At 43.4% G+C, this 26,345-nt stretch overlaps 1 protein-coding gene across 13 annotated transcripts in view; it reads left to right on the forward strand.

The window, feature by feature from the left end:
* SGCE (sarcoglycan epsilon) overlaps nucleotides 1-26,345 on the forward strand; it is a 92,317-nt gene that overhangs the window by 26,747 nt on the left and 39,225 nt on the right. For 5 of the 13 annotated variants that reach the window (XM_075587311.1, XM_075587310.1, XM_075587314.1 and 2 more), the window contains 2 exons: nucleotides 9,430-9,552; nucleotides 12,282-12,439. In XM_075587311.1, coding sequence (XP_075443426.1) covers nucleotides 9,430-9,552; nucleotides 12,282-12,439 — 281 coding nt within the window. Of the gene's footprint in view, nucleotides 1-2,050; nucleotides 2,115-3,268; nucleotides 3,287-6,710; nucleotides 6,811-9,429; nucleotides 9,553-10,728; nucleotides 10,948-12,281; nucleotides 12,440-26,345 lie in introns of those variants that run through there. The other 8 variants (XM_075587315.1, XM_075587316.1, XM_075587323.1 and 5 more) reach the window with 6 other exon arrangements.

A 26,345-nucleotide genomic window follows, 5' to 3' on the forward strand; every position in this document is an offset into this window, starting at 1 on the left:
GATGCAGGGGGACCCCCTGCTTCCAGAGATATGCACCTCCTTAGGAGGTGCCGTTATTTCTCTGCTTTTTAAATGTCCCAAGTCATGTGGGCCAATAGGAAGCCGCAAGGGATGACGTCACTGCTTCCTATTGGGCCGGCGTGACGCATGACATTTAGATTCAATAGCCCAATCTGGACTGCTATCGGCACCCCCAATGGAGTCAAGCATCTCAGGAAGCAAGGGGTTCCCGGAGCTTAAATGAATGGGGTTCAGCTCCGGAGACCCCCTGCTTCAAGCCTATTTTATTATTTTTTAATTAGCATTTTCCTGAGAAAGTTTGCTTTTTTGCTATGCTATAAATACCACTAGTGGTACTGTGCCCATTATCTGTACACTATAATTGTGCGTACTTTCTTAGAAGCTTAATACTATTCACAGTGAGTCCCATGGCTTAGCTTTATCCATTACTTCCATTAAAGTTGCAATCCAAGGTAGGGGTCTCTGGAGCTGAACTGGGTGCCGGTAGCTGCACTGCTCGGCTAACAGGGTTCACGTAATGGCGGAGTTTCAAAACTCCCGCGTCCTGCGGGCCAATAGGAATTCATAACACCATCAGTTACGGCTTCCTACCGGCCCCCATGCCCCAGCCCCGTATGGCTCCAGCGTCAAATGATATCACAGGGTCATCTTATGTCACGTGACCCCACGGCGGCATTTGACACCAGTTGCCATGGAGACGCGTCGCTGGAACTCCAGGTAAGTGAAAAGTTGCAGAGGCCTTGCGTGATCCCCGGCATTTATTTTAAATGCCTTCGGGGGAAGCGAGGGGTTCCCACCCCAAGAAAATGTTGATCCCCCCACTTTGCGCATACCCTGGCTTAGATCACAGCGTATTTTAAAGAAAGTTGTTTTTTTAAGGTATATTTTGCCTAATATGCAAATTGACCACTGATCTCGCAAATCACCTGGTTAGCATTTGGTAGTAAATTCCTGGTATAGTGGCACATTCCTGGTCTTTTTTCGTTATTTACATTTTTTAACCTTGATCCTCCTGTGTTTCGGCTATTATTCCAGTATATACAGTGTTCAGAAAAAACGGGCCCTTTTTTTTTATTTTTCATCATATCTGGCAGAAAAAAACCACTTAATTTTCATGACCATTTGAGCAATTATAGGTCTGTCACAGGAGATTATTATATTTAAAATGATTCGAAAATCTAATAAATATTCTTTGGAATTGGTGATGGGTTGATGACCTCAGCAAGTGGGTCGGATTCATAAAACAACGTATCGTGCAGGAGTGGGAATGACTGGATCAACATTGATTATGCAGACAGTGGTGTTTTTGTCTTTGGGCGTGTGTGTTTCAGCAGGATGACATTTTGAACACAAACTTAGCTCATGCAGTACTTTGAACTCAAAATGTATAGTAATCTTAGTGTTTCAGAATAGATTGCAACAGTTTAACACCTTTACGAGCAATGGAGGAAAAACTCCTATTTCTCGTTTAATGAACATGAACTCACCGCAGTGTATCTGGTACTTGTTGACATAATACAGTGACATCAAGTTAGTTAATATCAGTTGATTATCTACATTGTACTTCCTATATAGTGAAATCTACATACAGTAGCAGACGCACAATTGTGCACATTTGCATGGGGATTGAGCAAGAAATATATAAAATATGATGAAAAATGAAGAGGCTCCTTTTTTTTCCTGAACAGTGTATAAAGTATATATTTTTATAGGTTTCCGAACATAGGCAAGTGAAATAAAAAATGAATTACATGATTTATTAGGAATTTATGAAAATATGCTGTGGCTGCAGATTTTCATGATTTTTTTTAAAAACAAAAAGCCTTAATGGTAACAAATATTATAATTATACATAATATTATAATCATATATTATAACATGTTACTCAACAACTGGTTTCTGGTTGTTTTACTCAACTCTGTTTGCTATTTAGAATGCATTCAGCAACAGATTTCTCAGAGAAGACATTCCTATTGAAAAGTCTGGTGCTATGGACGTGTGAAAAATACTCTTTTTTTTTTTGTTCCAGTTTTGCACACAGGAGACATATACCATTATACCATTATACCATTTATGATCTATATAATAACTTGGTGAGTAAGTTTACTATTACCATATATATGTTTTAATATGCAATGTTAGAAGGCCAGCAACACAGCAAGACACTTTTTGGCGTATTCTATAAATCATCTATCGGGCTTCAATGGGGAATTTCAGTCCAAAGTGGCCCAATTGGCTGTTTCGGTTGAATATAGAATTAGCCCCTTAATGGCATGCACTTATAGTACATTTCATTTGAGCATTTGATATTTTAATATTTCATTTTTATATTTTTTGTTCGTTTTGCTCCATTTTGCACCCCGGAACAGATAAACTAATGTAGTTACAAACTTACCTTGATTGGAGGTACAGTAATAAGCTTTCACACATTGCATACATGTCTCTAGGCAGGGAAGCATTCAGGGATCCAGTCCAACCACTTTTGATTACCTTACTGTTCCTGTTTGAGCTGTTGTGATTATAATGTTGAATTGGCCCATGAAGAGGCATTTTGAAAGTGTTTCTTAACATCAATGTATCTAAGCACTTTGCACCTGTCTTGTTAGCCTTTAGTAACATGCCTGACACAAAGGTCTGCTGCTTTTAGTATTGCGTCTTTTACTTTTTCCTATTGCTCTTGCACTCCGCTCAAATAAATTAATCTTGCCAAAGAATACCTTAGATATTTAACCATTTGTGAAAAGCCAGCCCTCCTGAATTCTGAAACCTTCGTTTTTGCATGGTGTAATTATATTAATCCCCACTGAATAGTGATCACTGGAATTTAAGCTGTTACACATTGTATTGTATTGTATGTCTTTATTTATATAGCGCCATTAATGTACATAGCGCTTCACAGTGGTAATACATGTGGTAATCAAATAAATAACAGATATTATAGGCTAAAGCAGTAAAATTCCAGGCATTATTGAAAACCCTGCTCTCTGATTGGTTAAAATTCCAGGCATTATCCAATCAGTAATGCCCGGAATTTAGCAGCTTGCAAAGTGCAATTTTCAATGGTTTATTTCCAGCCAATCAGCTTTCAGAACAGCTGAGACAGGGCAGGGGATTGGTTTGCTTGAAGTAAAAGCTCTGAGACAGGGCAGGGGATTGGTCAGGACGTATCAGCCCCGGGTTGACTCCTCCCCCTCCCGAGTTGACAGATTTTCTGAGCAGATTCAGTTGATTTGGAGGGGGGAGGGGAGATGGTGTCTGCAAAGAAGTAAGTGGCTGTCGGCAGTTTCTTTGTGGCTGCAGTTTGTGTGTAAGTGTATGCTGTTGTGTTGTATATCTGTGTAGAAGTGCTGTGTGTATAGAGCTCCAGTGTGTGTGTCAGTGTCAGCAGCAGTGTTTATGGGTGTAACATGTGTTTAGTAGCAGTGTGTGTGTGTGTGTGTGTGTGTGTGTGTGTGTGTGTGTGTGTGTGTGTGTGTGTGTGTGTGTGTGTGTGTGTGTGTGTGTGTGTGTGTGTGTGTGTGTGTGTGTGTGTGTGTGTGTGTGTGTGTGTGTGTGTGTGTGTGTAGAGGTGCTGTGTTGTTTGTAGAGGTGCAGTGTTGTGTGTGGGGTGTGTGTAGAGGTGCTGTGTTGTGTATAGAGGTGCATTGGGGTGTGTGTAGAGGTGCTGTGTTGTGCTGTGTTGTGTGTAGAGGTGGGGGGGGGTGCAAAGTTTAGTAAGTGGCTGGATTTTTTATTGTGGCTGCAGTGTGTGTGTGTGTGTGTGTGTGTGTGTGTGTTGTGCTGTTGTATGTGTAGCAGCAGTTTGTGTGTGTATAGAGCTACAGTGTGTGTGTGTGTGTGTGTGTGTGTGTGTGTGTGTGTGTGTGTGTGTGTGTGTGTGTGTGTGTGTCAGTGTAGAGGAGGTGCTGTGTTGTGAGTTTAGAGGAGGTGCTGTGTTGTGTGTAGAGGTGCTGTGTTGTGTGTGGTGTGCTGTTGTGTGTGTGTATGTATGTGTGTGTGTGTAGCAGCAGTTTGTGTGTGTTGAGCTGCTGTGTGTGTGTGTGTGTACACAGAGGGGGCGGCAGTGTGTGGATATAGCTAGCTGCAGTGTAAGCGTATATAGAGGTGGTTTCATGTATTTACCATTTTATTTTAATAAAAAAATCTATATAACTATACAAAAGTGTCTATTATTTATGAAATAAGCCTACATTTAGCCTATAATAGTAATAATCCCCTCAGAACAGGGCATTACTGGCCAATAATGCCCTGGCTGGGTTAAAGTCGCCTCGGGCCTTCAACTCTTCCAGTAGGGGGGATTATTGGCCAGTAATGCCCTGTTCTTCGGGGATTATTACTTAAGTATAAATAACAGGTCATGGGAATAAATGCTACAGGCATAAACGTAACATTAAGGAAGAAGAGTCACTGCACCAAGGAGCTTACAGTCTAATTACACATGATTACATCTGATACTTTCTCCCAATTTGTAAGTATTAGGTCTAGTATTGCTTCCTTTACGAGTGAGCTCCCTCACCGATTGCTCAGGAGATTGCCCCCCCCCCCCCCTGGAAGGAATCCAGAATGTGAATGCTGGTGGCTGAACCTGCAACAGAGACACAATTACTGTACCTGTCCTTTCCCTGCCATCACAGGGCCAGATCCAGAGGTCCGTTAACTCAGGGTTCATATGTCCCATTACCAAAATCAGTAATGGGAGAGAGAAATAGGCTATTTCAATAATAAATGTTTTTTATATATATATATATATATATATATATATATATATGTATATGTATATGTATATATATATATATGTATATGTATATATATATATATATATATATATATATATATATATATATATATATATATATATTCTTCATTCATTGTAACATCGCCGGAAGAAGAGATCAGTGTATCTCGAAAGCTCGCACAAATAAAAGCATTTCGTTAGCCACAGAACGGTATCATCTATTTATTTTTTGATTATATATATATATATATATATATATATATATAACATTTTTTTTCTTGAAATAGCCTATTTATATATATCATATCCCAATTAGGATATTTTACAGGTACTGTATCTGAGATGCGTTCAGTTTTGTTCACAGGCATCTCTCCACTTACAGTGTTTCAGGTTCTGGATGGGAGTAATGCCACCTTTAGGTATGACTCAAGCGTTACATTGCATTCCTGCATTAGCTTTAACAGACCTTTATGGATAGTGAACTGTAGTGGGTGAGAAGAGCACACAACACCCCTTTGATGGTGCAGATTATTTTATTACAATTAATACAGAATAAAATCGGGAAAGATTCCCACTTACAATCGTGGGTGCTGCAATCAGCATCAGACCCAGCGTATCCACCACAAATTGGGTGTCAGACTCTCTACTGTCAGCTGCCTCTGTCCTCTGTACTTCCTGGATCTGTCCCCCTTATGCTGGAGTTGGTCAGTCGGATCGCGTACACGTGCACGCGTCTAAGCACTTCCGTGCCCCTGAGGAAGAAAACAAAGCCTTTTCGAAACGCGTAGTGCGACATTAGAACCAGCACAATCTTAGGACTGTCTATGGCTGCTGCTGCAGCCCTCTGCAATCTCTCTTTCAATATTGCAGAGCATCCCTGGCGAAACCTGGAAGTGCTTAGTGCTTGTTCTTCATACCACTGCTTTTGAGATAATGGTGGCTTTTCAAGTGGTGCGTGTGTGGGGCAAGATGATACTGATATACAATCTATTTCAACCAAGCAATCTCCCCCACCCTCCCCTTCCCCCCCCCCCCCCCCAGAACAGAGAAAGTGCCTACTGATGGGACATGATGTGATGTGAGGGTGAAGGGGTAGAGAAAGACTAGAAAGAAGTAGTGAAGAATTGGAAATAAGATGAATAGGATTGTTAATGGAGAATTGAGAAGGGATGTGCGAAGGGCAGAGATGTACATGAGGAAAAGTGCCAGAAAGGAAGTTTAAGTGATGAAGAGGAGATAATAAGAACAAGAAGAAGAGTTGAAAGGTGATCTGGGATGAGTTGGACGAGGTTACATGGTGAGCTAGGAAGAGAACAATGAAGTTGTGGTTTTAAGGAGAGGGAAGATAGTTACTAAAGGGAGAGTTACATACATTGAAGAGGAAAGAGTGAATGCTAAGGCAGGGGTGCGCAAACTGGGGGGTGCGGCTCTTACAGAGGCCCCACGCTCTTCCCCAAAGCATTTCAATTAAATGCTGGGGGACCACGCAAGGCCCCTTACCTTGACTAAGACGGCTTCGGGCGACGTGCCACCATGGCAATTTGTCGTCACATGACCCACGGCATAATTTCATGTTGCCATGGCAATGCAGTGTTGACGCCGGAGGGTCACGTGATCCCATGGTGTCATTTGACGCTTCAAACAAGGTAAAGGGGGTGGGGGGGAAGGAGCAGTGGGGGAGAGCATTCATGGGGGCATAGCAAAAAGTTTGTGCACCCCTGTGTTAAGGCACGGAGAATGAGAAATTACTGTAAAAAGAATGTAAAAAAAATTAAGGATAGCGTAGGGTAGGGATTTGAATATATGAATGAAAGGAAAATGCAGTGCTTGTAATATTAAGGGTTGAACATATCTTTAATACTAAATTGACTAAACAGTTGTTTTTCTTTAATAGAAGTGACCCAGTAAAAATATGTTATCATGTGAGTACTGTTTATTTTTTTTTATGTTCCAGCATTTCAGAATTAGACCTTATTTGGAAACAAGCTTCAGGGGAAGTTCTGGGACTGCTGAAGGAACTTCATTAACATACACAATAGAAACTTTGTACTAAGGTTTGTGTAGTAAGGGCAACATAAATAAAGTCATAGTTGCAAACACTTTTTGATTTTAAATGTTATTTTTGTATTTTAATATAGCAAGACCAGCCATTTTGTTTAAAGCGACGTATTAATTTTTTCTTCCTAATTCTATTGTTTTGTATTTTCTATATAGTGATTTATCAAAATGTGTGTACTCCCTTTCAACAGTGGAAGCATTGCATGCTAAAAGATAATGGGAAAAGGCAGGGTTGTGGACCTGGCTGAGACATGTCAGTGTGCTCACAAGTGGTATTTTTATTTGCAGTCACATGTAACAGTGTTTCTTATAATTGACACAAATTATTGGCTAGAAAAGTGTACTTCACCTCAGACATGGCTGATTATTTTGACGCGAATTATACGTTTAAAAATGATAGACAGATACTTTATTCTATCACACACACACACACACACACACACACACACACACACACACACACACACACACACACACACACACACACACACACACACACACACACACACACACACACACACACACACAATTATTTAGCAAAACAGAATTGAGTGAGCTCAAACCTACCTAAATAGCAAAGTATTAGTATTATACAATATATCTTTCAATGCCTTAGAAGAGCTGCAGCTAGGAAAAGGGAATTGGCCATACATTTGTGGAAAACAAATACTAAATCCCTGCGCTTCTTCCCATACTGGCTTGCAATTTATTTATTTGCTCCTAAGGGGCTAATTCTATATCCACCGAAGCGGACGATCGTGCCACTTTCAGAAGAAATTCTGCCACTTCAGCTCATATAGAATCAGCCCAGTCTTTATTAACAAAGGAGTTATTTTTAGTTGAGTTTCACAAGTATATCTATTATGATACTATTTGACTGAGGATTACACATTTAAATAGAAACTATATGATAGGGTGAATAATTTAGAAATCAAGTTTTTGCTATAATGTTTGTAACTGTGGAGGGCTTAGTTACATCCCCAAGTGCTGGAGGAACAAAATGTGTAAGTAGAATAATGCTCCAGTATGAAAAGCATAGCTGATCCGAAATAATGATGTGAAAACAGGTCTCAAAGGTATGATATGAGGAAGATCATTTGTATTGCCTGTGTTCAGTACTCCCTCTTTAGGAATATATGAGTCTTTGAAAAAATAGAAGAAATTAGAATGTACATCTCTTATATATTCTATATTATCCAATGAGGTCGTTTGGGCAGTTTTTTCACTAAATAACTGTGAAACAATTCTATATTCGGGTATATAACAATACGCGAAGCAGAGCCAAAGACAAAGTAGTGATTTTTTTGCCGAATGGCAAATCTGCATTCAAAGGGGCTTGTTTCTCTAAATGATCTCTTCACGCTATATTCTATATACTCCAAAGTCTTTTTTTTTTGGATAAATTAAACAGAATTTTATATTTTGCAGTACTTCATGCTGCTGAGGTGACCATATTGGGAAATCTATATGGCCTTCGCCATGTACCAAACCTAATTGTAAACCCTGGCCTAGTAGAAAAAAACCAACATTCCAAAACAACATTGTATTACCCCTTTAGTACCCATAGTGACTTAATACTCCCGACTAGCTCCCCACTACCACTCCTGGGGGCCTAACCACTCCCTCTCCCCGCTAAGGACACCTACCCCAAACACCCACGTCCACTACTTGCCCCCCTTCCCTACACACCTAACACCCCTCTGTCCCCATCTATAGGAATGGTTTATAGCCCAACATGGCCAGGTGGGTCATTTGGAGACCCTTGTATTTTTTTCCTAAGCAATGTCTGCTTTACTTGACATTACTACTTGCCCAATGGCCTGTTGAGCCAACAAATGCATGGCTTTGTAACCCCTATGGTTACTAAGGGGTTAATGTAATGTTTCTTTATCGATTATGCCGATAATCAGTGCATAACAATATATACCGGGCATCTCTTTGGGAGAAGAGGTCCGATCATGTTTTGCGAAGCAGCAGCTGCCGCTTCGGATCATATAGAATAGGCCCTTTTTATATAAATATATTTGGCTACTGTATATGTGCATTAATAGACTATGTGGGCAGTGTAAGGGGGTGGGAGGGATGAATACGGCACATATTATAACAAGATTCTGGGCTATGTTAAGCAGTGCTATGCCATAAAACACCTTTTGGTATCTTGAAACACCTTGTGCCACCAGAATAGCACAGTGTAGTAAATATGTACCTCTGTGTCTAGTTCATCACTTTATCTCTGCATCAAAAACTTCTGTTCAAAAATGGCCTAAACCTAGAGCATAATTCAAACAATCAAATGCCCTGCATCAAATGTAGCGAGACAGGTTTCTTCCATTCCACATACTGTAGATGCAATCAGAAATTAAAGATACGTTTGCTAGGCAGCCACACTCACTTTTCATGGCCCCAATACTCCACCCATAGCAATTCAATGTAAAAGATGTACTGTATAATCTCACTGTTAATAATCCTGCTGCTTTTGTTTCTTTAACAAGTATATTAAGCTTTGATCTTTGCTGCTTTGCCACAATGAATACTCCCTGTCTGCATCCCGAGAGATCACATGCATGTCTGATCTCAGCTGTTCTATCTGTTTTTATCTTCCTTCTTCTTTCCAGTGTATACTATTCTATCTAAGGTGCACTCTGACCGGAATGTGTACCCTTCCTCTGGAGTTCTGTTTGTTCACGTTCTGGAGAGAGAATACTATAAGGGGGAATTTCCTCCTTATCCAAAGCCGGGTATGGCATTTTGGAAAATACATGTATATGTGCTCATTCATTAAAGCAGCAGTCCCTCTGCAGAGGTCCTAACACATTTTGGGGGCAACACATACAGAAAAATCTTATAAAGTGCAAGAATGATGCGAAATCCTGTTGTTTTTATTTATAGTTTTAATTTGGAATGGCCCCTTTATTTCTCTGAAACAGAAGTAACAGCCAATTTAAATGCCACATCTTACAAATGTATACAAGCAGGGATCTTTCGTGTGACATTACATGACAAAGGTATGGAAGTATTGCAGTCAAAATCATGGGAAAGCCTTTTCAAATGTGCACTGTATGTTATACAAACACAAGCAAACAAGTTATTCGAAGTGCAGGTCTCCCATAAGGCAGAGCTGGAAAGTAGAGCTCTACTCCAAGGTTATAATGACGTTCCACATTTAATGTGACAGCCAAGAACAGTGGAAAGACAACGTTTCAGGTCCCATGTGGACCTTTCATCAGGTAATGAACATTGTTTTTCCACTGTTCTTGGCTGTCACATTAAATGGAGAACTTCATTATGAGCATACGAGTAGAGCTCTGCTTTCTAGCACTGCCTTATAGGAGACCTGCACTTCGAATAACTTGTTTGTCTATGTGGTGTTGGCTTCACAAACAGGATTCTCCTCGACTGAAACAGTTTCCCCGCCCTTTGGAATTGCACTGTACACTGGCGACACACTTTATTCGAGCTTGGCTTGTCCCACGAATTCGGGTATACCCGGGTGTATTGAGGTTTGTGACTGTTTTCTGCCCGAGTGCATTGGGTTATTTTCCAAGCAGGGATTGAAGCATTTTATTCCCGCTGGCTGCAATACTGCACAGTATATATATATATACTGCATTAAAATTCATGAATTTATGCCATCTGGTAGACACGCGAAGCATTGCAGCCTATTAAATCCTAATCATTATCATTTAACAGATCAGCCGCCCATCAGCCAGGCATGAACCCAGGCTGGGAAGGCAAATGCAACGGGGCTTGTCAGAGGTGAGGAGTGGCGCATTCCAGGTATCTGCCAGGTACATACCGGGTATTTGCTCGAATAAAGTGTGTCGGTGCAGTATGTTATAACCACGTGGGGGGATTGCTGCTTAACTGGAAGGCTGACCTGATGCATGACGTTTTTTTTCTGGGTGGCAAAGATGTAACCCTTCTGCTGTCAGAGAGGCCACATGGCAGTGGAAGGGTTAAATAGCCGCATTGTCATTACTACACATGTTTGGTTGTACAATTGTAATGGGATTGCCCTCTGGTTCCAGATCAAAAGGACATACTCGACCAGGGCTGATTTTTTTTTTGAATGAAGTTGGGAGGTTTCATGCTGTGTTCTTAATATTGGAGGTGGTCTTCACAGACGGATTCACGTAGGTTGGGGCTTTCATTTTTCCTGCCCGTAAAAAAAGTCAAAGATAGAGAGCACCACCCGAAGCTGTCCTTGTAATCTGGAGCTGGGGGGGGGGGGGGGGGCACCATGACATGTTTCACATAGAAACATAGCAGCCATTGTTGCTCTCGCTGACCTCTTGTTCACATGCGGCTGATTCGGCCACTGGCTCTTTGTGTCCCGCAGCAACATGCCGGCAAGAGCGATAACATCTGTATTCGTTTAAAGCAGCAGCTCCACCCACGTGGCTCAATTTCCAGTGGTGGGCACGGAGGTAACGTCAATCCCTATTAGAGAACTGGAGTCTGCGTGGCATGCTATATGTACATATAATCCCGGTGTCAGCTCCTTGGGCAAGTCACTTTATCTCCCTGTGTCCCAAGCCGCAAAAAATGTATTGTACTGTAAGCTCCACAGGGCAGTAACTTGTGTTTGCAAAAAGTCTATGTACATATCTGCATACAATGCCAGCACTATAGAAGAAAAATAACTAGCATTACTATTATATAAATCTGCTTACTTGAAAAAAAATTCTGGTAGCTGGATTTGCTGCTTTAAACTTCATACGGTTTCAATACTTCACATTGCTAGGACACTAACCACTATAAAAACATCTTTCCCAACAGATCATCAAACATTTTATTTTTGTGTCCTTGTCATACTGTAATTGTTATGTATATTGCAAAGCCATATTTACTAACGGTGCACTTTTTTTTTTTAATTTATGTTAATAAATAATACAATTGTGTATTCATATTAACAACATTATAAAGATATGAATAATAAACATAATGCCATAAATTATATTCAAATCATACAAATGATTAATGCAAACGACATCAACTAATGATGGACAAGAGAAAATGGAACCGTGGTTGGAGAATAGAGGGGAAAGGAAGAGAGGAAAGAGGAAACCATTATGTTTGGCAATAATTGAAAGAAGAGTTCAACATTTTTAGACATTGAATATAAATATTCTGTTCTAAAAAAATAGTGATTCTCATTTGTCAACAGTCTTTTCAGATTTCTGGTTGTAAATGAAATATATATTTTTTTGCTACAACAGTAACTTATCAAAACTATTATTTATTAGATGAGTCCAAAATAAAATGTAGTGGATATGGCTATAAAAATTAGTTGTGTCCTGTTTTTAACTGCCTTCCAAAAACTGGGATTTTAGACAAATTCAAAAACATAAATACCCCCCCCCCCCCATACACACACGCATACAGTACATTTATATAACAAATCACTAGCATTTTGAATGAAATTAATTTTCTGTGCACTGAATGTAACAGTATGTTTCTTGTTTAGGTGAGATAAGTAATGATCCTATAACATTTAACACAAATTTAATGGGTTACCCTGACCGACCAGGATGGCTGCGCTACATTCAACGGACGCCATACAGTGATGGTGTGCTATATGGATCACCAAAGTCTGAGAATGTGGGCAAGGCCACCGTTATTGAGGTAATGCATGACTTGCTATCGCTGTGCTCATTTCTATTAAACTGTACCTTCAATGGCAACAGATACTTATTGGTGTATTTTTATATTTACAATATCTATTTTTTCAAGTGCTCCAAGCTTCCGTCCCTTGATGTGAAGTATTGTCAGAAAGGCACATGCTGCTGACTCATTGTATTGCAATTATGATTCAATGTATTATAATTACAATGTGTTTCTCCAAATCAGAATTTTGTTATGTAACAGTGTAAACTGGGCACTCTTGCTTTTCTTGGCAGTGACTGTGTGTATACTGTAGGAATGGTTATGGTTTTGTAGCACTGTTACTGGTCATGGACTTGTTCTGCAATTAAACGATTTAGAATGTGGAAACTGCTGCCTTAAAATGTATAAGTATTAAATGTCCGAGTGCGCTTAATGGGCCTTGGCATGTAAGGTGCCGTTATGATGTACCAGAAATCTTATGGGCACTTGCTCGTTTTCCATGGGCAGAATGGGCTGACCACCAGTGACATCAGGTGATCACTGCAGCAGCGGTCACATGATGCGGAAGTGCCGGGGGTCATGTGACACACTGACAGACTCTGAGGCGCACACTGACACTGAGGCACAAATAGCACAATGACAGACACTGAGGCACACACAGCACACTGACAGAGCAAACTGTAACTGACAAATGTACACACACAGCAAACTGACACAAAGATACACACACAGCAAACTGACACTCAAATACACACATAGCAAACTGACACACAAAAGCACAGCAAACTGACACAAAGATACACACAACAAACTGACACACAAATACACACAGCAGCACATGCAGTAGTAAGTAACTCCTCCCCTGGATGTCACGGCGAGCAGGGGCGGGCAGAGCTCTGCAGCTCTCTGCAACCCTCCCCTATCCCCCCCCCCCAAATCCCCCCTCATCACAGCTCTCACAGCTCCCGATCCATTTTTGATCACCGACTGAAGCTAAGTCACCGCCAGGAGTGGGCCTGCCGGCAAGCGGTTCAGAGGACGAAGGGGCCTTGCAGCAGGGATTGCTGGGACTCAAAGGGACCAGAATCACCTGAAAGGGGCTACAATATATCTATCCAAACTAAGTACAGTATGGGTGGGTAGTGTCCGAGGAGGGGCTCTTGACATACAGGAGGCCAGAACCTGTTTGAGGAGCTGCAGCAATACTCCCCAGCACAGAGAGCCACAGTGGGCCAGATGTCCCAGCTCTCTGCCCCTGTCAGCGGGCCCCCCAAGAGAGTAGGGGGCACTGCCCGGCCTATAGCTACGCCCGTGTTGAATGTAGCATTGGGGCTTTTTTTTGTCTTTTGTTGTATTCATTTGGTTACTACCCAGTAGCACTCCTCTATTGCTGCATATATATATATATATATATGCCTTCCGGCACACGTCGGTGACGACCTATTCAGAGAGGCGGCGGGGGGCCCAAGGTATCCGACAAGGGATGCAAAAGCCAGGGGCTTACAGAGGGGTCGCCCGCAGAGGAGGTGATTTTCAATTTCTCTGGATACACACTTTCACCAGCAGAACGCAGGATCCTGAATAAGGGGTTAAGCTTTGTGCCGACGCACACCATAGACCCTTTGACTGGGAGGTGGATTTATATCATCTCAATAGACGTTTATGCTTGAGGGATTTTTTCTCCAAAGACATTGCTGACACCCGAACAACGACCTTGGGTGATAATTCCACACGGCAGTTTCGTCCAGGCAGTACCTTTGACCCACAGGTCCATAACTCCAACATCTCCACCTTCATCAATCTGGTGGAGGCAGACACCAAGGGACGTGTCAAGAATTAGAAACGAAGTTTCTCGAATCTCACACCTGAGGAACAACAGGCCCTCAAATCACTACGCGATAATAAAAACATTATCATAAGAGCCGCAGATAAGGGAGGAGGCGTTGTGGTCATGGACTACGGACAATACCGCACTGAGGTTATGAGACAGCTTGATGTGACTCAACATTACATGTTGTTGAATGGAGATCCCACACGCGGCTATAAGAGAGAGATTGATTCAGTGATACAACTGGGAATAGACAACAGATGGATTACAGAGGATACGGGGAAATTTCTTCAACAACAATTTCCAATTACCCCGGTCCTGTATATACTACCCAAGGTGCATAAATCACTCACCTTGCCACATGGAAGACCTATTATCTCGGCCAGGGGCTTGCTGTGTCACCCCCTCTCCCAGTATGTCGATTTCTACCTTCAGCCAATTGTCATTAAGATGTTCAGCTACATCATGGACACCACGGATTTTATTAATAAATTGTTGGCAGTGAGGGTGGATCTGAATTATGTTTTGCTTGTAACAATGGATGTTTCAAGCCTGTATACGAATATTGCCCATACAGAGGGGATGGAGGCCATTGCGGATCATTTAAAGAATTGTGATGACTATACTGGACCACCTTTGGAATTCCTCCTCCTTCTGATAGACATGGTGTTACACAAAAACTTTTTCAAGTTTGAAACAAAATTCTATCTCCAACTAATGGGCACAGCGATGGGGTCCAATATGGCCCCATCGTATGCAAACCTCTACATGGACCAATACGAGCAAACACACATTCTTGGTGATTCACCCCATACTACTCATATTATTAAATATATGAGATACATTGATGACATCTTTAGGTTGTGGGGTGGCACAGAGGGGGAATGCTAATAGTACCACTTGGCTTACCAGGACCCCAGGAGTCTACAAATTTCACGGGTGCACTAATTGCCAGCATATGATCTTGGGCAAACATTATGTGCACCCACACACAAAAATAAAGGACTTCATGAATTGTCAGAGTCGCTTTGTGGTTTATTTTATTCGCTGCCCTTGTGGTATGTACTATGTGGGCAAGACCACTCGGATGTTGAAGGAGAGGATCTGTCTCCATAGATCGGCCATCAGGAAGGCATTATTGGAAGTGGGTGACAGTGATGACCAAAAACTACAACCGGTTGCAAGACATTTTAAGAAATTCAAACACAACCTTGCGACAATGAGATGCATGCCCATCATGCAAGCTCCTGTGTCACCACGGGGTGGAGATAGGGGAAGACTCTTCTTACAGCTGGAAGCAAGACTCATTTTTGAGCTCAATACAATGGCCCCAAAGGGTCTCAATGAAGATTTCAAGCTTGGGTGCTTTCTTTAATAACAGTGTGTTATTTATTTGGGTGGGCTGATTGCCCTCGGCTGTATGTGTTTCTTTCCCCATTTCCTATTTCCCTCCTTCCTTCCCTACGTGACTTATCCTTCCCTACACCTCTATGTTCTCGCCTTTCGTTCCCTCCCTCTCTTCCTCCTGTTATTAATGTGCCTTTCACTGTCAGTGTTTTACCATGTATACATAGCTTTTTGTTGCCATCATCTTCCCCTGGTTTTGATTAACTCAGGGTCCTTTGTAGCCATTTTGTAGATCTAGTGGCCTGATTATCATATAGTGTTGTAATAATGTTCTTTTTATTAATGCCTGCAGCAATAAGGAATTCTGCTCTGCTTTTATTTCTCCTTATCCTTTTTTCACGTTTCTTTCTCACTTTCTGTCATTTCATAGTACCCATGGAGATCCCCCTGATGTCCCGGTAATTACTGCACCTTATTTCTATATAAGTGGTCCCACTGATGTACAATCAGATACTATATCCACCATCATGATTGCCAGGATGTGAGGGATCGATCGCGTATCTCCCCACTGTGTGAGATGCCATGCAGCCTACTCAAGTGGTGATGGGGCTGAGCATGTGCGTATCGCTAAGCCGTTGAGTCCTCTTCGATGGACCACGGCGTCACGGTCTCCAGCAGCACGGCCCCATGGTTATGGAGGGCGCTTTCTTCCCTCGCAGTGGCGACCTGATGGTACAGCATACACAACTCAGTGGTGGTCTGATGGTACTGCATACACAACTCTGATCCCTGTGGATCATGTGGCTGTGTTGATGACAGGCATAGTGCGACATCTGCGACTTTGGGTCTGATCATGGGACTTGATGCACGGCCAATCAGCTACTCTGGTTGAGTCATTTTGGTGGGGATATGGGGGTATTTAAGGGATCCACTGGCCATTAGTCTCAAGCACCACCCTGAGGAAGGTCCCACAAGGACCGAAACGTTGGTCATGTTTGTGCTATGTTTATTTTTGAATACAAGTTTTCTTACTTACCTTTGAGTGCTGTCTTGTGTCTGCTCCTGATGGAGTGGATTATCTCTCTCTCTCTTTCTCTCTTTCTCTCTTTCTCTCTTTTTATATATATATACGTGAGTGCAAATCTCCATACCAATGACTATATACAGTGTTCGACAATTCATTATAACTACACGCCCGTGGCGAGTGGATTTTGGCCACTGGCGAGTAGTTGCTGCGGCTCTATGAATTCCCCTGCTCGCGCCAATTATAATTTTTTATTTTTTAATAAATAAATAATCCCCCTTTCTGATTGGGCTAACGTGGGGAAGAGGGCCGGCAGGCAGCGCAGGGTTAGCACCTTCCCCCTGATCTCCTCCCCCTCCTGATCTCCTCCCCCCCCTGCCCTGGGGTGTCCACCACCTGGGATGTGGGAGATGGGGGGGGTTGTGTTGCGCGGCTGTGCACGTGGGTGGGGTGCTGCCCCGCTCCCATGTGCTGCTCCGCTCCCGTGCTTGCCCCGCTCCTGTGCTGGCCCCGCTCCCCTGCTGGCCCCGCTCCCATGCTTGCCCCGCTCCCGTGCGCTGCCCTTCCCGTGCTGGCCCCCTCACGTGCTGGCTCGCTCCCGTGCTTGCCCTGCTCCCGTGCTGGCCCCCTCCCATGCTGCCCCCCTCCCGTGCTGCCCTGCTCCCGTGCTGGCCCCCGCTGGCCTCCTCGTGTGCTGCCCCGCTCCCATTCTTGCCCTGCTCCCATGCTGCCCCGCTCCTGTGCTGGCCCCCCCACGTGCTGCCCCGCTCCCGTGCTTGCCCCGCTCCCGTGCTGGCCTCCTCGTGTGCTGCCCCGCTCCCGTGCTGGCCTCCTCGTGTGCTGCCCCGCTCCCGTGCTGGCCCTGCTCCCGTGCTGGCCTCCTCGTGTGCTGCCCCGCTCCCGTGCTGCCCCGCTCCCATGCTGCCCCGCTCCCGTGCTGCCCCCTCCCATACTTGGCCCCCTCCCGTGTTGGCCCGCTCCCGTGCGCTGCCCCCTCCCGTGCTGGGCCGCTCCCATGCTGGCCCACTCCCGCTTGCACGGGGTGGGGAGGCTGAAGAGCCGAGTCTTGGTGCTTCCCCCTACTCCACTGTGTGTGGAGGGGGCTTCCCCCGTCCCCCGTCGGGAGCAAGATGGCCGACACTGCTGCGTGAGGGAGGGAGTGGTGCCTGTGTGAGCTGACACCGGCTCAGGGGAACACTGGGGAGAGGCATCAGCCCAAGAGATCTGCTCCGGAGATACGGGGTGAGTGATGTCATCAGACCACCAACATTTAAAGCACCACTCACACTCAGGGGGGGAAGGGGGGTGTGTGTGTGTGTGTGTGTGTGTGTGTGTGTGTGTGTAGAGAGAGAGTAAGAGTGTAGGGGGAGAGAGTGTGTGTGTGTGTGTGTGTGTGTGTGTGTGTGTGTGTGTGTGTGTAGGGGGGGGAGAGAGAGACCACAAGTAATCAGTCACCTACCCACCCAGTCAGTCACCTACCCACCCACCCAGTCAGTCAGTCACCTACCTAAGTCAGTCAGTCAAGGTCAGTCACCCACCCACCCAGTCAGTCAACTACCCACCCAGTCAGTCACTACCCACCCAGTCAGTCAGTCACCTACCCACCCAGTCAGTCACCCACCCAGTCAGTCAGTCACCCACCCAGTCAGTCGGTCACCCCCCAGTCAGTCAGTCACCCACCCACCCAGTCAGTCACACACCCAGTCAGTCAGTCACCCACCCAGTCAGTCAGTCAGTCACCCACCCAGTCAGTCAGTCAGTCACCCACCCAGTCAGTCAGTCAGTCAGTCACCCACCCAGTCAGTCAGTCAGTCACCCACCCAGTCAGTCAGTCACCCACCCAGTCAGTCACACACCCAGTCAGTCAGTCACCCACCCAGTCAGTCACCCACCCAGTCAGTCAGTCACCCACCCAGTCAGTCAGTCACCCACCCAGTCAGTCAGTCACCCACCCAGCCAGTCACCCACCCAGTCAGTCACTCAGTCAGTCACCCACCCAGTCAGTCACCCACCCACCCAGTCAGTCACCCACCCACCAAGTCAGTCACCCACCCACCCAGTCAGTCACCCACCCACCCACCCACCCACCCAGTCAGTCACCAAGTCACTCAGTCACATACCCACTCAGTCAGTCACCCCCCCCACCCAGTCAGTCACCCACCCTCTCTCTCTGTGTATCACCCAACCTCTGTGTGTGTGTGTGTGTGTCACCCACCCTCTCTCCCCTCTGTGTCTCTCCCTCTGTGTCTCTCCCCTCTGTGTCTCTCCCCTCTGTGTCTCTCCCCTCTGTGTCTCTCCCCTCTGTGTCTCCCCACTCTCTCTCTCCCCCACTCTCTCTCTCCCACACTCTCTCTCCCACACTCTCTCTCCCACACTCTCTCTCTCTCCCTCCCACTCTCTCTCTCTCTCTCCCACACTCTGGATCTGGATATCTTATTTACCCTATATATCTTAACTGCCCTAGACTACACCGAAATAACCTATACTGCTTTCTTCCAGATCTGACTCAAGCTTCACACGGAAGACATCGGAATCCCCCCTAACCCAGAAGACAGGTAGGGAACACCTCCCCTCCAATGTATAACATTGCGGGAATGAGGGTACCTGGACATTGAGGGACTGCGGATCAGGTAAGATCCCAGGCGGGATTGCTGCTTTAGATATTGTGAAGCGGGGACGTCCAGACACACACACACACAAACGTAACAAGGACTAATTGTAGTATAATGTAATACAATAAATAAATTTATGGCAAAAAGGAATGTTGTTCTGACTAGGAATTTATTAAATGTATTTTATTTATATATTTTATTTTAAAGTGGGGTTGGGGGCAGGACTAGGGTTGGGGGCGGGGTTGAGGGCGGAACTAGGTGGCGAGTAGATTTTTTGGTTGGGCGTGTAGATTTTTGGGTGATTTGTCGAACACTGACTATATATATATATATATATATATATATATATATATATATGGGAAAAACAGGAAGAGAGAGCGCACGCCCATAGCGTAAAATAGTATTTTAATGAGGGGAGGGGGAGAGGGGGGATAAAAAATGCACTCACAAGGGTACAATAAAAACAAGCATTGTACCCTTGTGAGTGCATTTTTTATCCCCCCTCTCCCCCTCCCCTCATTAAAATACTATTTTACGCTATGGGCGTGCGCTCTCTCTTCCTGTTTTTCCCCTAGATTCGCTGTGGACTTGGTTTGACCACACTGAGAGCTGCCGGAGACCCTCCACACCGGAACCAACACCATTACTGGACTTATTTTTGAGGACTGGTTTTTATACATTTTTTTCTCTTATATTATCCATTTATTCCTTTTGTTTCTCTGTTTATTTATTTTTGTCATATATCTATATGTATACAATTATCATATTGTTTTCTGGTTTATAGTTTGATTGATTTGGTTATATATATGTAATTTTTACTATATGGTACATATTAGTTATTATTATTCATTAATTATATTATTTGGTTTATGAACTTTATAGATTTAGCTTAATAGAGGCGCTGCTTTTTTCTTTTTTGTTTGTCATATATATATATATATATATATATATATATATATATATATATATATATATATATGCAGGTTTTTGTCACTTTTTTCACTCACCATAACTTAACTCAGTATTATGGTATATATATATATATATATATATATATATATATATATATATATATATATATATATAGTCAGTGTTCGACATATATATATATATATATATATAGTACTATAGTATATAGTATATACTATATATATATATAGTCATTGGTATGGAGATTTGCACTCACGTTTGTAAGAAGGCAGATGCTTGTCCCATATGAAGCATATAGACATGTGGTAACCAGGGGATCCTGATGACAAAAGACAGCACACCGCAGTAATACTCCAAAAAAATGTGTATTGTGAACAGAGGGTCGCCAATGTTTCGGTCCTCGTAGAGGGACCTTCCTCAGGGCAGGTATCTCCTGGGCTTCTAATCCTCTGCCTAACACGTAAGTCCTGGTACCAGCGCAGGCAGTGTTAGGGTTAAATCTGCCCGTACTTTCTGCAGTAAACAACTCCCTTGAGTGACAGGGGGGTGGGCCTAAGGCCAGGGTACTGCCCTATCAGGGGCTAAGACCTACAACCCTCCCCTGGATACAAAAGGGGATGCAGCCTAAATTCTAGTCTGTTGTGTGCAGAGTTGGAAGTGTGGAACCAGGGCTCTGGTTCACCTTCCTTCCCCTCCTTCAGGGGCGTGGGATCTTCTACCCCATATTCCACCAGGGAGTATGGAAGTCAGGGATAGACCTTTGGGGCCAAAAGCCCTGGGGGTTGAGTCCAGGGACCAAGAGAGTGTACATGTTGGTATACTGCTGTGATGTACTGATGGAAGAATAAAGAACCATTACTTGTTTTATACTCCAGCTGAGGCTGCAGTTCCTTCAGGGAGGGAGGGAGTGTTTTCCACAGGGGACTGCACCTTTTCCTATAGGCCCTGTGGGAATGGAGGCGCACCAACACCAAGCAAAGAGCTGTCAAGATTCCTAAAAGCCTGTCCTGATTATCCCCATTACTACCGGCAGATGCTCAGAGCCTCCTGTGAGCCATACAAGTAGCACCAACACCAGGTAACCACAGTAAATCTGCCTTAGGGTGGGGGAAGATGGGGTACATTTGGAGGCGCTGCTGAGATTTAAGATCAGCAAGCAGGCAGGCTGTGCAGCACTGAGGAACTGTGTGTTCCTGTTCAAGACCCTACAAGAGACTTACCTGGTGAGATGACCGCCCGGGAGGAGGCTGAGGCACTTCCGCTGGGAGTGCAGGAGTGGGACCGCTGCCAGCAAACCACCGCCAGCGATACCGAGGTGTCTCAGTCATGTTCCCCAGGGGGCGTGTCCAACGTTGCCGTAGAACCAGGCGAGATGGAAGGCCCCATCGTGATGCTCCAGCCAGAGTGTCATCCAAGTGCTGCTGCCGTGGTGGTGCAAATCACCAAGGGCGAGCGGGAGCTGTGTCCTGTATCTGTGACGTCATCAGAAGCGACGGCGTTACCCGAGCAGAGGATCTCCAAGGCCTTGGAGGATCCTCGTGAGGCGGCGTCTGACATGCCTAGTCGCGGCAGGGAGAACCGCACAGATGCCAAGGATCTGCGGAGCGGTGATGATGCATTCCCTTTCCAGTACACAGTACTGCACAGTAAATTTGCAATACACCTAAGATTGAATTTGCTATAATTTAAAGTGCCTCTTACTGTTTCATGAAACAATGCACCTTCTTCTATTTGCTTTCCCAACATCAGGGATCACCATGGTAACCTCCAGTGTTATGTGAGGTATAGTTTGTCTGCTTGATCACTTCGTAGGTGTGCTGAGCCAAGCATTGTCCTGGGAAAGTATTGCTCACATTCTATGAAGACGTGTTCCACCATCCCCGATTGGTCAGGCTCGTCACAGAGCATGTTTCTGAAACCATGGAACACTTCTGTAGAGGACTTTTAACAATCACCGGAATCTTAAACAGATCTGTTCAAAGAGAGCATTACATTCATAGAAAAAGTAGTACAGTATGTGGAAGGAAAAAACTAAGGTGCACTCTCTGATGGAATAAAAAGAAAGGGGTACAATACTACCGTAGAAGAGGAGCCTTCCATGCACCCAAATATTGGTGCAGTGTGGCAGAGTCTAATTTCTGATGCTCAACCCAAAAGGATCTTTCCAGGATCCAGGATTAGGATGACCTAATTTTAAGACCTGCTAAGGATTGTTATGTCCTGATATGTAAAACCATAGAATTCAAAGAGGGTGTACTTTCTTTTTCATATTCAAACCACTGTATATATCCCCTCAAACCTCCCTCCAAATAAATTAGGGAGAGATGTTTGTGCTGAAATAAGGAGCAGACCTTAAGTACCTTGGGAGATATGGTAATGACTATGAAAAGTATATTTAAATGAGGCACATTCGACACTTCTCCTCCTCCTGCTCCTCGTCCTCCTTCAAAATTTGCAGGACGGGTTTTCAGTGATAGAAAAAAAATCTGGACGGGATGGATTCGATGGCGGATTCGGATATTTTTTTCATTTTTTATTACCGAATCTGCAGAGGCATTTTGGTGGGGTAGTCAGATTATGTCTAAAAAATCCAGGAAGGGGTTTCGAACCAGTTCGCCTATGTTTTGCTGAACTCACCCCATAATGAGTTCTATATTATGATACTGTACCTGCTCCCTTTCCTGTCAAGTGCACCTACATAAAAGGAGAGAGATGATCCTGCTTACCACATCACATCATATTGAAGTAGGGGACTAAGGAAAATTAGCTCTTACATTTTCAAATTACCACATTCGAAAAATTATTTATAGAAGCACATTACAGACTGATTTCATGAGACACCTGTCATCAAAATGTAATCCCTTAAGCATGTCACACATTGGTTCACTTTAGTGCTAGGTGGGAGAGAACCTTTAAGATACAAAGATACTTAACAACAAAGGGAGGTTTGTTGGTAGCAAAGGGAATCAAAACTGCAAATGAAGTTTCTTCCTCCATGACTGGTGAAAATGACAAATAAGATACTTTACTGATTTATCTACATGTGTAACAACAAGAGTACACACCCATCTAGGGGATAGAGTCACACTGTTGTGTTTTTGATTGTTCTAATCAAATCTTTTATAGGTGGCATTTTGACAAAGGTTTATCTTTTTACACTTACTGTATTTTGCATTTTTTCATAAAGTGCAAAGAAGATCCTTTTCAATGGGAAAAGTCAAGAAACATAAGTGGTGCAGCACATTGTTAAATTGTTACATATTCACATAGTTATAGCGTTATATACAGTATTTACATAGTTACATCGTAGATGAGGTTGAAAAATGACCATCAAGTTCAATTTAGCATAGATTTGTCTAATTAAACGATTAATTGCTGAATGAGAAAATAGCTAAGATATCGAAAGTAACATTTCAGAGGTTGTTCTGCTTTTTGGCAAGATATGAATAGCTGAAGTTTGGATTTTGGGGGGATATTTCGGAAGTGAAAATAACCCCTCTGCATTAGCTGACTTAACCTGTTAGGTGCCAGAGTGGCTGCAACACCAGCGTGCCACACCCATGTTCCGCAAATTGCGAGCCCGTGACTGCTGCTCGGAGCGATCACCTGATCGCAGCATCACTGCTGCTCTTCCATTCTTCCTCTGGCCAGATTGCATTCAGTACTCAGGGCGTAATCTCCCCTGCAACAACTAAATGAAACCCCATGACACAGCCACTGTATCATGGAGGAGCCCCTGGAACGACCCACACCCCATGATGTGGTGGCCACATCAAGCCGCACTTGTAGGGTTAATAACATCTACAAAATGGGCTCCTGTTACTTATTTACGTAGAAGGGACCAGGCTGAGAGGAGAATTCTGGGACAATTACTTGAGAGGCTCTGTTTTATATGTCAGATAAGATCTGCAGGGAAAATGGGATGCTTCGTTATCTTTTTACTACTCTATTTGGGAGGCAGATCAACTGTCAAAAACATTAGTGTTTCTCATGAATGCAGATGTACAGTAACTCAGCTAAAAAGCACACAGCTGTGGCCCTAATTTGATACTCTGAGTAACCTTTTCTATGCTTAAAAAAAAAACATAGCTATCTGTAGGCTAAAGTTTGTTAAGAAAGTACATGATTAGATATAATCAAATAATATATGCAAATATAGCTGTATGCTCATCTGCATGTCTTAGGCAGGTCTGCAACCCCGCCTTTCCCCATTATCACCCAGCATACAGCACTTCCACTGCAGCAAGGGATTCTGGGAAATGACATGCAAATGAGCACACAGTGTCACTTTTTGCCTCAATAACCATTTTTAACATGGTTCCCTATAGGCTTAAGCTTCCTGCATGGTCACAGCTTTGAGCACAGCCAGGGTTAAGGTGCATACCCAGAAAACCACCCACAGACAGCTGTTTCGACCTTGATGGGTCTCATCAGTGTGGGGTTGATTTTACTGGGAATGCAAGAGAGGCTATGGGATAGGCTAAACCATAATACTGAGTTAAGTTATGGTGAGTAAAAAAAGTGACAAAAACCCTCCACAGGAAAGCAAATATGCAAATATAGCTGTATGCTCATCTGCATGTCTTAGGCAGGTCTGCAACCCTGCCTTTCCCCATTATCACCCAGCATACAGCACTTCCACTGCAGCAAGGGATTCTGGGAAATGACATGCAAATGAGCACACAGTGTCACTTTTTGCCTTAATAACCATTTTTAACATGTTCCCTATAGGCTTAAGCTTGCTGCATGGTCACAGCTTTGAGCACAGCCAGGGTTAAGGTGCATACCCAGAAAACCACCCACAGACAGCTGTTTCGACCTTGATGGGTCTCATCAGTGTGGGGTTGATTTTACTGGGAATGCAAGAGAGGCTATGGGATAGGCTAAACCATAATACTGAGTTAAGTTATGGTGAGTAAAAAAAGTGACAAAAACCCTCCACAGGAAAGCAAATATGCAAATATAGCTGTATATATATATATATATATATATATATATATATATATATATATATATATATATATATATATATATAAATAATCCTGGTGCTAGTTTCATAAATAATGTAAGAGTACGTTACCATCCAGCAGGGCAGCGGAACAGCAAAGAGAGGCAGCACTCAGAGGTAAGTCAGCAAAATAATGTATTGATCAGACACAAAAATCAGACAAATCCTAAAATTTTATCACAGTAAGTCTTAGGCATCCTTGCACACCCCAGGAAGAAGATCTCTCTGGGGATCGAAACATTGGATTTTGTGTCTGTTACAATACAATTCTTTGTACACTTACCTCTGAGTGCTGCCTCTCTTTGCTGTTCCGCTGGCCTGCTGGATGGTAACGTACAATATATATATATATATATATATACATATACACACGTTTTATTACAGGTTTGTGCTATGAAAATATAAATTACAGCCATTTTTAGGATAAATATGTTTCTTGATATAAAACCTCCAAAATGCAATTTAAAATATTAAAATAAACAGGGGACGTAATACTTGGTAGCAGAGATTGCTAACAGCAGGTTTAACGTTTGCCTCAAAAGCATCAAGATTTTCGGCACTATCCTCACTCGTGGCAAGAATATTTTTTTTAATGACTTGAATTAGTTTACCAACGACACTAGAGGTCAATTACCTACAGTGGTCAGGTCAGTTACAAGAACCTGTTTAGGAACCACGTTCATGTAGCTGGTGCATGGTGCTGCTTCTTCTGCGGTTGATAGGATAGGATGCACTGCTCCAATGATTAGGAGCACAGAAGTAATTGCTCTGCAGGGCAAATGAGGACCAATAGAAGATTCAAGAGCATCGTTCTGACTTTTTCAAACCAAAAGCCTGTTAAGGTCTGAAGATCACTATCGTGTAAATGAATTGCAGGTTTTATTGCAACATTGAGATTCAGAAGGTACACTGAGATCAATATTCCGCAGTCAAAAAAACAAGACACACCCCAGATTTCAAGCAACGGAGATAGGGATTATAGTAATATGTGATTATTGACAATAACCACTGCAAAACAACATCGACTGGTGATGACACCGTGGTGGACACTTTATTTCCTCCTGTGACCACTCTGTAACCATCTCATGCATCTACCTGAACAACCCATGTTCCTGTGTTTCCCTTACCACTCCTCCAATGTAGATCAGCTTTAAAAAAAAAAAAAAAAGTCAGCT

Source organism: Ascaphus truei, chromosome 2, assembly GCF_040206685.1.
Source record: "Ascaphus truei isolate aAscTru1 chromosome 2, aAscTru1.hap1, whole genome shotgun sequence".
In the NCBI taxonomy this organism is placed as follows: domain Eukaryota; kingdom Metazoa; phylum Chordata; class Amphibia; order Anura; family Ascaphidae; genus Ascaphus; species Ascaphus truei.